This window comes from Symsagittifera roscoffensis, chromosome 9 (assembly GCF_963678635.1).
Source record: "Symsagittifera roscoffensis chromosome 9, txSymRosc1.1, whole genome shotgun sequence".
Taxonomy (NCBI): domain Eukaryota; kingdom Metazoa; phylum Xenacoelomorpha; order Acoela; family Convolutidae; genus Symsagittifera; species Symsagittifera roscoffensis.
The window spans coordinates 39,137,052-39,151,146 of record NC_087070.1 but is presented as its reverse complement, the minus strand read 5'-3'; the positions used below and the strand labels follow the sequence as shown (position 1 = coordinate 39,151,146).

At 34.1% G+C, this 14,095-nt stretch overlaps 1 protein-coding gene across 1 annotated transcript in view; it reads right to left on the bottom strand.

Annotated features, from left to right (window-relative positions):
* Window positions 1-8,393: 8,393 nt before the first annotated feature.
* LOC134853826 (E3 ubiquitin-protein ligase TRIM9-like) overlaps window positions 8,394-14,095 on the bottom strand; it is a 34,717-nt gene continuing 29,015 nt past the window's right edge. The window contains exon 6 of the mRNA XM_063869743.1: window positions 8,394-9,917. Within this exon, the coding sequence (XP_063725813.1) occupies window positions 8,640-9,917 (1,278 nt within the window). The 3' untranslated portion in view covers window positions 8,394-8,639. The remainder of the gene's footprint in view (window positions 9,918-14,095) is intronic.

The following is a 14,095-nucleotide window of genomic DNA, read 5'->3' as shown; positions in this document are numbered from 1 at the left end:
TTTTTTAGGTTTCTTTTCTAGTCATTTTTATGAAAGGTTCTTATATCATACGATAACTTTTCATAAATCAACTCAATATTAAAGCTATATTTCACCTGCGACGTTTTTGTATAATAAACGATATCAAAGAATGACAATTTGAACATTTTGGGGTATTCAAACTGCGCAAAATTTTCAATTTGTCTCTTAGAGCGTACTGTAAGCCACAACTAATTCAATTGCAATTTTAATCTTAGCATTTTTAAATAATTAAAAACGCAACTTTTATCTGATTTAAATTTACATTGCATTTTTTGAAAACTTCCTTTTTTGTGAGAAAACGTCAACCCGGGAGTGATTGATCGTTAGCGTTGATTATAAGAACAGAGCGGGCTTCGTAGCAGATCAGTTGGAAAAAACATTCTTTCAATTTGTGACTGTTATCAAAAACAGAAATTTACCACAGCTATAGTTTTGTAGTTTGTAATGGAATATTTCTGGATGTTAGCGGTTTGGATTAAAAACTTTATTTGATTTTTGTACTGTTTGTAAATTTTTATTGGCGTTTGTGTGTTTGAGCATGTTTTTTTTGACTTTTTGTAAAATGACAAAACTTTGGATTTTTGTAATTCAAATAAACTGATGGAAATTTTGCGAGTCATCAATTCAATCAAACTATTAACAGGCAGTCATTTTTGCTCCGGTCAAGTTTGAATGATTGACCGGCGCAAAAACTTAAAATATCACAAAATCATTTTTGTGATATCACTTTTTGACAATCGATATCCCTTTTGTGATAGCGCAATATCACTTTTTCTGATAAGCATCCGAACTCAGTGGCAAAACGGCTATATTTGTTATGCCTTCGTTTTTTGTTTTTGTAGAAGCATCAAAGAACTTCATCATTGTTTTTTTAAATCAAATTAAATAAAACTTAGCTTAATGCAGAAAAAATATCAAAGCGATACAGAAAATCTTCTTTTGTTTTCATCTCAGAGCAGAACATTTCATCGTTTTGTGTTTTCTAATTTTTAAAATTTCCAAAAAAACTAATTATCTTTGACCAATTTTTTATCAAATCAGATTTTATTTTTTTGATACTGAGTCAGAAAGTTAATAACTTAAGTTTTGAAGACCATTTTTTGCTCAAATGGCAAAATTAAAATAAATTTAGTAACAAGCCAGGCGCCAAAACGTTTGAAAATTGTCTTGAAGATTATTCTCGCAGATTTATTTTGAATAATTAGAAAAATATATGCAAATTTTTAAGAGGATCTCGGACTTGAAGCGTTCAGAAAAAATCCTTATCGAGTTTCATAATTGGTGAAAACCACAGAAAAAAACAGTCCGCATATTTGAAAACCAAAAAATTTGTTTAAAAAAATGTGTAGATTGTTCACGTTTAGTTTCAAAATTTAAGCTTTAAGACTTGATTTAAGCTTTGTTTTTGAAAAAACTTTAGTTGTTTATCTAGACTGCATTATTTTAAGTTGTTTGTCTGGACCTTTTGTTTTCATTTTAGGACAATAGTAATAAAAAATTCTTACAATTTTTGCAATAAACATGTTATTTTTGTTGCATTTTTCAGAAGATCAAATTACAGTAAAACTATATTTGAGTGAGCACTCACAAACTTTCATTACAAAGGAATAGTTTTCGAGCTAACATACTCGAAGCAGCATTTCACAGTGATTTTCTTGCCCATTTTTGTGCCGCTTTCGAAGAAAGTGATGAAATGTTTGTGCATTTAGTTTTTTTTAGGTTTCTTTTCTAGTCATTTTTATGAAAGGTTCTTATATCATACGATAACTTTTCATACATCAACTCAATATTAAAGCTATATTTCACCTGCGACGTTTTTGTATAATAAACGATATCAAAGAATGACAATTTGAACATTTTGGGGTATTCAAACTGCGCAAAATTTTCAGTTTTTCTCTTGGAGCGTACTGTAAGCCACAACTAATTCAATTGCAATTTTAATCTTAGCATTTTTAAATAATTAAAAACGCAACTTTTATTTGATTTAAATTGACTTTGCATTTTTTTAAAACTTCCTTTTTTGTGAGAAAACTGGCCATAAAAATCAAAAAACAGTCTTAAAAAGACGTTTTTGAAGTCAAATTAGCAGTATTTTGTCTTATTTTTTATTTCTAAAATTATTTGCGTTTCCATTACCCAAAACAACAATAATTATCCAACTTTGGTAACCTATAAAAACTTTAAACGGAAGAATTTGTTATTGTGTTTCTATAATTTTTATCCAGCCGCAAAAAACTTCCGGGCTTGTTCTTTAATGGGACTAAAAAAACAGAATTTGTTTTTAAGGTCTTATTTGGTTTTTAAAAACAGATAATAAATCTAAAAGTTTTCAGTGGTTAGTTGGAGAGAACAAGAAAACAATTTTCTGAAAACAAAAGTTTCCAAACCCAGTTTTTAATTTACATTTAGATAGCCGGTTGCTGTGCAAGTACCACAGAACTTTTTCACCACACTGAATTGAAAAAATTTCCAATTTTAAAAAAAGAACTTTAAAATGGCAAAAAACTGTCTAATACATTTTTTTTTCATATTCCACGTCATTATGTCTTGTTTTTTTGTCTAAAAAAGGTGATTGAATTAGAAGATTTCACAAGATTGGGGTTTATTTTGGATCAAAAAAATGCGGCAGCAAAAAAAAAGGTTGTCAGCTTTTGATCAATTTGCTTTATTTCCTATAAAACCCCGAAGTTATGCAGTTAAGAATAAAGAATAGAGTAGTTTTTTTGTGCCGGCGTTCGAACAAAGTGACGAAATGTTTGTGCAGTTAGTTTTTTTTAGGTTTCTCATCTAGTCATTTTTATGAAGGGTTCTTAAATCATACGATAACTTTTGATAAATCAACTCAATATTGAAGCTATATTTCACCTGTGATGTTTTTGTATAATAAATGATATCAAAGAATGACAATTTGAACATTTTGGGGTATTCAAACTGCGCAAAAATTTCAGTTTTTCTCTAGAGCGTACTGTAAGCCACAACTAATTCAATTGCAATTTTAATCTTAGCATTTTTAAATAATTAAAAAGGCAATTTTTATCTGATTTAAATTTACATTGCATTTTTTGAAAACTTCCTTTTTTGTGAGAAAACTGGCCATAAAAATAAAAAAAACAGTCTTAAAAAGAAGGTTTTGAAGTCAAATTAGCAGTATTTTTTGTCTTATTTTTTATTTCTAAAATTATTTGCGTTTTCCATTACCCAAAACAACAATAATTATCCAACTTTGATAACCTATAAAAACTTTAAATAGAATAATTTGTTATTGTGTTTCTATAATTTTTATCCAGCCGCAAAAACTTCCGGGCTTGTTCTTTAATGGGACTAACAAAAACAGAATTTGTTTTTAAGGTCTTATTTGGTTTTTAAAAACAGATAATAAATCTAAAAGTTTTCAGTGGTTAATTGGAGAGAACAAGAAAACAATTTTCTGAAAACAAAAGTTTCCAAACCCAGTTTTCAATTTACACTTAGATAGCCGGTTGCTGTGCAAGTACCACAGAACTTTTTCACCACACTGAATTGAAAAAATTTCCAATTTTAAAAAAAGAACTTTAAAATGGGGAAAAAACCCTCTAATACATTTTTTTTCATATTCCACGCCATTAAGTCTAAAGAATAAAGGTTGTTTGTCTAAAAAAGGTGATTGAATTAGAAGATTTTACAAGATTGGGGTTTATTTTAGATCGAAAAAATGCGGCAGCAAAAAATGAATGGTTGTCAGCTTTCGACTAATTTGCTTTATTTACTATAAAACCCCAAAGTTATGCAGTTAAGAATAAAGAACAGAGTAGTTTTTTTGTACAAAGTATTACAAAATTTACTAAGAATTGATATAATATTTTAAAAATGAGCCTTCACATTTTGGTTCAAAATTTCTAAAGACTGCGCACATCGAATATCTTCTGGAACTTTGTTACAAATGGCAGCAGTAGTAAAAGAAAAAGTTTGCTGGATATATTTCGTTCTTCCTCCACTCTGAGAATCGATTCACCGGTTCTTCCATAACGCAACAGGGGCTTAACATGTTTTAGAGATATCTTGGCTTTTAGTAACTTCCCAAAACTTTGAAAACAAGCGTTGCAATTATAAATTTTCTTTGACGTTTAGTCGGCAGCCAATGCAGCTGCTTTTTAATTTTTGCCTGGATAGTTTGACGCCCTCTCAAATCACAAAGTCAGTTCTGCCAGTCAAACAAATGTGAAACCAGGTGAGTATTTATCCGTTATGCCCATTCTGTTGTGATGCAGAGTATCGGAAGCACGGCTGAGGTCAATACAAATTATCAGTACATTTTTTATTTTATCGGTCTTTGCAGCGAAACTAGAAGCGGCTTTCGGCAATGTTTTTTCAGTTGAGTGCTTCGATAAACAAGTCGACTGGTTTGAGCACAACATACAACTACCATGGAGATGATTTATCAATGCTTAAGCCACATGTTTCTAAAGAATCTTGCTGATTATAGAGAGGTTTGTGATTTTTCGAAAATTGCTGAATTCATTGCCTTTCATTGATGTTTCTTTCAACAATGGGGACTAGTGGCCAATATTCACCAAGTCTAGAACTTCACCATATGTTCAGTAATTCAATTTTTCAATAATTCATCTGCATAAAAAGGATAGACAGCTTGGATGGTTTTCAAGCCAATATAAACAGCTGCCGCTGTCATATGTTTTGAACCCGCATGTACAATTTCTCGAGTTCATTTTGGGGAATAGTTCGTTCCAAACGCATTCGATCGATAATGCGTTACTAGATTAAAAAATTTGAACACGAAAGCCACGAAAAATGCCGACGGTCATTTTTTGACGAATTTTTATTCTGTCATTTTCGAAACTTTCGATCTTGATTACTTGATACTTCGTGTTGTATATTAGCAGTAATCAACCTCCTATTTTATCGTTCCTATTAGCAGAGATAAAACCTTTTTAAAGTAGAGCCAACCAGAACAAGTTTATTAATCTTTTAATCTTTAACCCATGATTTGGTGAGAAATAAAAAAGCTCGAATGATATAATGATGTTCTGTACATGCAAAAAAAATTTCGGAGAGATCTGACTTTTCACCGACAACAGTTGATAATTTGCGTTTTTCGCTTTTCAGCCAATCTTTCTTCAAAGCTTTCAACCACGTGTTTCCATCTTCATTGAGTCTGAACTGTCGGTACACATTTCTTACGGGCCGGAAATTATAAAAATTAATCGTTTTGTTAGAATTTTGAGGAGAATTACGGTGAAAAAGCGTTAGCTTTTGAGTTTTACTTCGATGCCATTCAAAATGCTGTGGGATCCACTCCTTTTTTTGCAATAGTCAATCACGACCTGACAAGTTACTTCAGTGTTGCATATATCGACATAATTCCATTGCTGAGCTTATCTGTTTCTTGTTTAATTTGGTTCAATTTTAGCTGCTTTGTTTCGCAAAATGTTTGGCCAATTATTCGTTTTTTTTGCAATCTTATCTGACGCGGATGCAGCTCTGGAATTCCTGTGCAAGTTTGCAGCAGACTTCCATCGTATAACCTCACTGAAAAATGGCTGCTTCTCTGTACCACCTTTCTTTTATCTTTCTCAAACACTTAATCAATTTCTGTTTGTTTCTGTTTGATTTACTCGGCATCGGTTTAACTTTTGCTGGTCGCCCGCAGATTCTTTCGAGATAATTACAAAAATTGCCGTTGAACAAAATTGCTGATGACCGAGGCACACTCCATAAAAGACCACGACAGAAGTCCATTTTTGGACAAATTAGATGCTGGTGACGCAGCTCTATTACATTTGAAATGGATTGATTGACAACGATGTTTTAAGCAAGTAAAAGATTCCTCCCCAAGTAAAGATCCATTACATAACCAGCATTCGTAAAAAACTCATCAGCCGTATTCACTTGATCAGCCATATTGAGCAAATTCCCCAAAATCGGATGCTTGGCTTTAGGTTCGATAAAAGTCTCTGAGGAACGTCGCTACAACAAAACATCATAGTATGTAACAAAAATAAAATGCAGACACTTGAGCACACCAAGCTTTCTCTTAACCAATGGGAGTCAACCCGAGTTCGCCAGAAAACTTGACAAGCTTCAAAGAATCTGATGCTATCAAAGTGATCAGCTATGAAGCTTTCCGGCTGTGTAACTAAAACAAGGATGAACTCTTCGATATGAAATATTTGTTAGTCGGTTGATTTCCGCTGAATACTCAAAAACACGTATGCTCTCCTCACTTCCAGCTGCATACAACCGGACCTCTAAAATCCTTTCGTAGACAAGGGCGACCCAGTTTCCCAGTTTTAACAAAAATTCGGATCGCCGCAACATAACAAACCTATTTAATAAGTTTATAACAACAATTGGATTAAATCACAGCAGTTAGATCTGTTTCTCATGGTGCTGAGACAACTTATCTGAAAGCAGACAAAAATTTGTCATTGAGATAGTAAAAAAAAAAGATTTTAAAAAAACACATTCTACGCCTTAGATTGTTCCCATTTTGCGAATTGGTGAACAACAAAACCACCTTCTCACTCTAAGCTCAAAACTGTTGTACTAAAATTTCAAAAACTTCATCTTATCAACAAAAATTATTGCAAAAGTAAAAGTTGAGTTTGAATTGAATTAATAAATTTTCGAAAACTGATCTTTTTTAGACATAAATTCAGAAAAATTTTAGTGCACGGACATCAAAGTGATGAATCGTAGCGCAGTCTACGGCCTGAAACGTTGGTTTTAAATTTTTTTTTAAAAATGTCCCCAATTTCAGACATTTTTGATAATTTTGATTGTGATTTAAGTTTTTTGCTATCAGAAGGCTGAAAACTCAATGAGTTCCTGGTGTCGAGACCGTTTTACAATACCAAATTCTATATCGGTTATTTTTCTCTTGAACAACAATACCACCTTATCACTCTACGCTCCAAACTGTTGTACTAAAAATTCAAAAACTTCATCTTATCAACAAAAATTATTGCAAAAGTAAAATTTGAGTTTGAAGTGAATTAATAAATTTTCGAAAACTGATCTTTTTTAGACATAAATTCAGAAAATTTTTAGTGCACGGACATCAAAGTGATGAATCGTAGCGCAGTCTACGGCCTGAAACGTTGGTTTTAAATTTTTTTTTAAAAATGTCCCCAATTTCAGACATTTTTGATAATTTTGATTGTGATTTAAGTTTTTTGCTATCAGAAGGCTGAAAACTCAATGAGTTCCTGGTGTCGAGACCGTTTTACAATACCAAATTCTATATCGGTTATTTTTCTCTTGAACAACAATACCACCTTATCACTCTACGCTCCAAACTGTTGTACTAAAAATTCAAAAACTTCATCTTATCAACAAAAATTATTGCAAAAGTAAAATTTGAGTTTGAACTGAATTAATAAATTTTCGAAAACTGATCTTTTTTAGACATAAATTCAGAAAATTTTTAGTGCACGGACATCAAAGTGGTGAATCGTAGCGCATTATGATTTAAGCAGTCTACGGCCAGAAACGCGTTGGTTTTAGAATTTAAAAAAATTGTCCCCAATTTCAGACATTTTCGATAATTTTCATTGTGATCTAAGTTTTTGCTATCAGAAGGCTGAAAACTCAATGAGTTCCTGGTGTCGAGACCATTTTACAATACCAAATTCTATATCGGTTATTTTTCTCTTGAATAACAATACCACCTTCTCACTCTAAGCTCAAAACTGTTGTACTAAAATTTCAAAACTTCATCTTATCAACAAAAATTATTGCAAAAGTAAAAGTTGAGTTCGAATTGAATTAATAAATTTTCGAAAACTGATCTTTTTTAGACATAAATTCAGAAAAATTTTAGTGCACGGACATCCAAGTGATGAATCGTAGCGCAGTCTACGGCCAGAAACGTTGGTTTTAGAATAAAAAAAAAGTTGTCCCCAATTTCAGACATTTTTGATAATTTTTAGAGTGATTAATATTTTTGCTATCAGAAGGCTAAAAACTCATTAAGTTCCTGGTATCGAGATCGTTTTGCAATCTCCAATTCTATATCAATTAGCTTTCTCTTTTGATTTTTTGACAGCCTAAACTGCTTTGCTGATGTCAAACATTATCGCATGATTTTAGAAGAGTTATCGCGGATTTTGAAGAAATTGTCGCTGGATACGGTAAATAGGGTTAGAAATGGTCCTTGAAGTTCAACAGCTTTATTCAAGTTGAAACTCTAATATTTAGTCGAGTGTCAGACTTGCTCTAATTTTTCGGCATAAGATAGACAGACCAAACCATTTATCTTGAGTGGCTTCCTTCTTTGTCACAGATCATGCTCGTATCGGGCCCCACTCACCGAAACCTTGGCCTGGTTTTTTCTACTTTTTCTTTTCTGATTTCTTAGCTTCTTCTGATAAAAATGATTGAAAATAGTTTTTGATTGTTAAAAGCACGCATTGTCAAATTCAATATTGGGTCAGTAAATATCATGATGATCTATGATCTTTAAACGTCTAATGAAAAACTGACTAAGTACTACGCAGAAAGTAATGCGATGAACAGTTCAAACAAGTCCGTGTTTCCCATGATTTTTTATTTCTAGAGCTTTCCCTGATAATTTATTGTCTTCAATTCAAACAGGCTGTATTGCATATTTCTGGGGTTTCATTTTAGCTGAAATCTGGAGGGTTGAGGCCCGTATGAATCGTAGCTTGCACATTTCTATTGAGGCTTAGAGCTGGGTAGAAAACTCCCCCAACATCATGTAGTACAAAAGTATCCAAAAATTTCCCGTCGACAAAAAACGAGAGCAAGTATTTTTCCAGGTTGATCAAAACTCCGATCACGCTTCCCAGGCCGATACCTCCGCTGTTTCCTTGTGAATGAACGTTATTGTGCATGAAGTAACTGCGTTTCCGGTCGATGTAAAGCGCCCATGATTTGGAATCTTTGCCAAGCATGCAATCTTTAGGAACATCTTGTCGTGCTACACCGAACGCGGGATCAGGTAGGCTGTCGTAGCGATCAATCGTGATTTCCCAGTAGTGTTTACCTTTCGAAAATCCAATGTTTCCGAGAACTACTCGTTCGTCGAAACTGCTGCTCGTAACGGTCGAGTTCGCGTTCGACAGAATTAGGTCGCTGTGAGCGTCATCTCCGTTCAAAGTAAACCAAGCCACTTTTGAAGTGCTCAGCGCGACGACATCACTGTGCGAGCTTACACCGCACTCGTTGAAACAACGAACTCTCGCTCTGTACGACATACCGAAATGTAACCCGTCAATAGTGCAAACAGTTTCCTTGCCTCGATAAACTTCCCTGAATCTACCCATTTTTCCATCATCAATCTCCAAAATGTACCCATCTACCCAAGTAGAAGAGTGTGCGCGCCACGAGAACGAAACGCTGTTGTTTTCGGCGTAACACTCGTCGGTTACGATCAACGGCGTCGTAGGAGTTTCGAGTTTGCAAAAGTTCAGCTCCTCGGCTAGTTTACGAACATGTGAGCAGTCTATTTTGTAGCGAAACGAGCGGTTCGAGTCGTCGCCTTCTTCGTGGAGTTTTCGGCGCCACTGCATGTCAGCTTCATACACACGTTTAATCACCGGTCCCGAAATCTGTAAAAAGCTTATTTGGTCCGACTCCTGAAGAACCTCAAGACAGTATTCGATCAGACCGGTCGTCTGCCTCAAGTATTGTGTGCATTCGTGACTGCTCTTTTTGAACACTTGCTGCTTTCGCTGCTTTTCTCGTTCGAGCTCAGCTATCAATTGTTCTTTTCGACGTTGCAGTGCCTCGATTACGGCGTCGAACTCGCAGACCACTCTGGTTTCGAAGGACACTGCGTCCTCCTGAAGACTTTCGGAAGACCCTTTGAAGTTTGCGACGAGGTCCTTCGCTTGCTTCGCTTTCTCAGACAAAGAGTTGAGTCCTTGGGAAATCTCGCTCTAAAATTGAATAAATTTATTAATTTATAATTTGAAAATTTCATTTTTGTGGAAGTATTTTGAAAAATATGCGCCACATGATTCAGATTCTGCTATAAACTTTGAAATAAACCCCAAACTTGCTTCCATTTTTTATTTGTTACGTAAGCTGAAATGGGAGCCGCTCCCGCGACAAAAAAATAATGATTTGTCTTTACAAATTGCGACTATGAAAAACTGTCTATTTTGAAGGTCGAATCCGTCTGTCAATTTTGATTTTGACACACATGCAAATTGATTTTCATTGTTGGTGAATCAGCGTGTAGGGTTAACTAGATGCGCCTAAAACTTTCAGCCCTAAGCTGCGTTTCTAATCCATAATTTAATTCAGATTGATCATGGATATTATGTGGGTCTATTATAATAAGAACACAGCTACAAGCAAGCCAAAAGGTCAGTGAGCCGACAAAATGAGGTCGAGCTCATTTAGCATAATTTAAATTAGGTCGCACAAATTACTTATAATTTATAGTGTTTCACATAACTTGGCCTTTGATTAATTTTTATCAGACGTTGTTTACAGCGTGAATGTATGCTAATCAGGCGACATGGGGATTGCAAAAGGGGTAAAAAAGAGGGCAGGTTTAAAGAGGGGGAATGGAATAGGTATCCCCCGCGTGGCGTCTGATAGATCTGTAATGATGGTATGATTGCCCCGAGGGAGTGAAAAGAACAAGTAGCTCATTAGAATTCGGAGCGGCACTGCCACAATCGAACAGGGCTGGCATCACACATCAACTCTCTTCTTACTCCATCCATACCCCCACAAACTCCTATATACTAGCGAAGATGCCCTCGGCACTTGCTTAAATTTATCGCACTTTCATTTCATTCAACTCAAAAATACAAAGAAAAATCAGTGGAAAAGGAAAAAAAAATTTTGAGAAATAACCAAAAAAGAACGAAAAAAGACGAAAAAGAAAAACAATGAGACTAAAAATAATAAAAAACAATCAGAAAAAAATCAAATAGAACTTCAAAATGAAGAACACAGTAAGATAAAAAAAAAGGCAAAAAACAACAAAAAAAATAGTAAAAAGAAGAAGACCGAAAGAGAATTAAAAAGTAACTTCACAAAAGATAAGTTGTCTGGCCATTTTAAGCAATCATAGTCTGATTCTTGCATTTACTTTTGAAGTAGTAAGAATATGGGAAGTTGATTGAATGGCGCTACTTGTGACTTAAGAGCATTTGATGCAGGAGACAGCAGAGAAGGCTGAGATATGGAAAGTGAGGGGGATCAAAGTATTTTGAGGCCTTAATCTGACCATCAAACTGCAATATTCTCTCCTTGATTAGAAGATATCAATTAGATATCTCACTTCAAAAGAAGCATCCACAGCCCTAAAGTTGAAATTCAACCCATCGGCTAAAGATAGTCACCACTGGGCTCGAATATCTCCCAGTGAAGACTCAATTAGTTAATCGAAGCTTGCAATCTTAACACCCGCAAAAGTTACGACCACTATTTTATCCAAACGGTGAATGGGAATACCATCATATCCAGTTTTCTACCGGCAAGTCTTATAATGTTTTTTTTTCTTCAAAATATGCAATCGAGGCTATAAAACTTCATTTGCGTAAAACTTCTCACCAAAAAAATTGCAGAGGCAAAAACTTGAAAGAAGGATGGTTTAGCAGAAATTTTGAGAAAGTTACCAAATTAAACCTCGTTAAATTGTAAAATAAAAGCCCTCTTATTACGAAATTTTCAGATACAGTTTGCAGTTTGTATGCCATGACTGTGAATTTTTTTCTCGTTTTTGATGTCTTCTCACGATTCGTTCTGATTTTTTTCTTTTGTCTTTAAAGTTTGAGCCATTGCTCTACTAGCAAATATGATTTTCCTCAAAACTGTATGTAGTTGTTTCAACAATTTTTTTTGCTCTAGGTCTGTTCAAAAAGTAAAAAACCTTCGAGGTCATCCAGAAAGCTTTTTTAGATTTTCAAATGAAGTTCGAATCACGGCTAAAATTACCTGAATATGACATATATCAGATTCTCACGACATGTCTATGTGGTGCCTGATTTTGCGCAAAATAAAAATATCTCAGTTTTAAAAAATATTTTAAAAAAGTGTGATTTTTGGACTTTTTTACGCCATGCCGTAAGCAAGATGATTCATAGTTCCGACTTTCGAAAAAAAACGGTATATTTATGCTCGGTGTGGGTTTTTTCTTCAGTCAATTTTCGCTGATCAAAATAATATCTTTCAACAAAACATTTTAAACCCCATTGAAGATATCGACTTCTTGAGTTCATTTTCAAAAACTTTTAAACCCCATTGAAGATATCGACTTCTTGATTTCAAATTCGAATTCAAAATATTTTTTGTGAAGTTCTAGGGGTTGAAAATTGCCAAATTGGACATTTTCTGGATTAACTTATGCTCGCATTTAAGAGTTTTTTCATAATGCTGAGAGCGTAACGCGAATTACTTATGCGTGGCGAATTATCCCGCACAACAATTCATTCCAAAATCAATTGAGGCTAGTTAATCGGTCGTTTTAATTAAGCACGACTCAAAGTTTATGGATTTTCAATAATTTGTTTTTTACTCAAAAACTTTTCGATATGAATTAAGGGACAGTCGGAACGTTCAGGGATTTGCCCTGATAAAAGAGCAGTCTTTTTTAGCGTCTGGTAGCTTTTTAGTAAAACCAAACATTTTGCTCCAATTCAAATTGGAACAAACTGATACTTAAATAGTCCAACAAATTTTGCGCGTTAATTGTCAATTTAAAAACAATAATGTTTCACAACAAAATGAAGATAATTAAAATTGATTTTTAAATTTAGTTGCAAGACATCACGGGCTTTCAGATGATAGTAGATGGTTTTGCCATCACCGGTTTCAGATGGTAAAAAACTCCATTCAAAATGGCTAATGAAAAAATCGAGATTGATCGGAAAAAAACACCCCTACGCCCAACTATTCCGTCAATTTTTTTCAAAAATGCAAATAATGACTTGCCTAAATTCAATTTGAACAATTCAATACTGCGCTAACGCGTGTTAAAAGAACGCAATCTATCTCGCAGTAATTGTTTCATATTGGATAAATTAGCCATTTTCAAACTCCATTTTACTTAAAAAAAATATTCACAGGTGAATTTAATGTTAGCTCTGAACAACAATATCTTGAAGGGAGTTTTAAAACTAGTCTGCAAGAACGCCTGGTGGAAAATACAAATTTGAATACAAAACACAATCCCAAGCATAAACATGCCGCATTTTCTTCGTGAGTCGGAGCAAAAATCCTGATTTGTCTAGCTGCTTCTTAATGTGTCTGAAGCATAACTTTGTCAATATTTTAAAAATACAAAGCGATAAAATTTGCAGCTCCCAACACATCATTAAAACCGATTAGTGTATCTTAAAGCAATTTTATAATGGTTTCTTTATTGCTCTAATTCGTCGTGAATGATACGCTCCAAATTGGTAATTTTCAAACTTTCGTCACCTAACAAAAACCAATCAAATTTGAATTGCTTTTATTGTGCTCAAGGCATCGATAATTTTGGCGATAATGTGACTACTGCGTCAGATGTTTTTAATTAGTTCGATTTTTTTTTTGAAAATTTATCTTATAATTGGTTCTGAAAATTTTCAGACTATTTTATTTGAAACAACGTGGCATTAAAAATGGTAGAAACAAATTAATATAGTTCAATTATTTGTGCGATGAGAGCTTTGTATAAGGGGAGGGGGAGGGAAACCAATTTACCCGCTTGGCCATTTCATACCACCTAATAACACCACTGACAGTGAGTGACATGGTATTACACCTGCAAACTACATCCAAAAATACAACTGCGCCCTTTTTGTCCCCCGTTATAACTAATTTATGACTAGTTAATAACTCCACTTCGCCTTCAACAGACACGATACACGATCAAATTCACAGACTGTGAATACTGAATACGTATTGAACACACCGAAAAAAACAATCAAATCAGCAGACAAAATGGTATAATGGAGGGATTGAATTCACATTCACCCTCAGTTTTTTTATAGTCAAATCAACCTTTTACCGTGTTTTTGTTTCCTAAATGAGAGATTACTGCTGCTTTTGGGAGTGAATGAGTTAGATATAGATTAGTTGGGGTTAATTCTGCAGGTGCTTTTGGTCAGTGTTT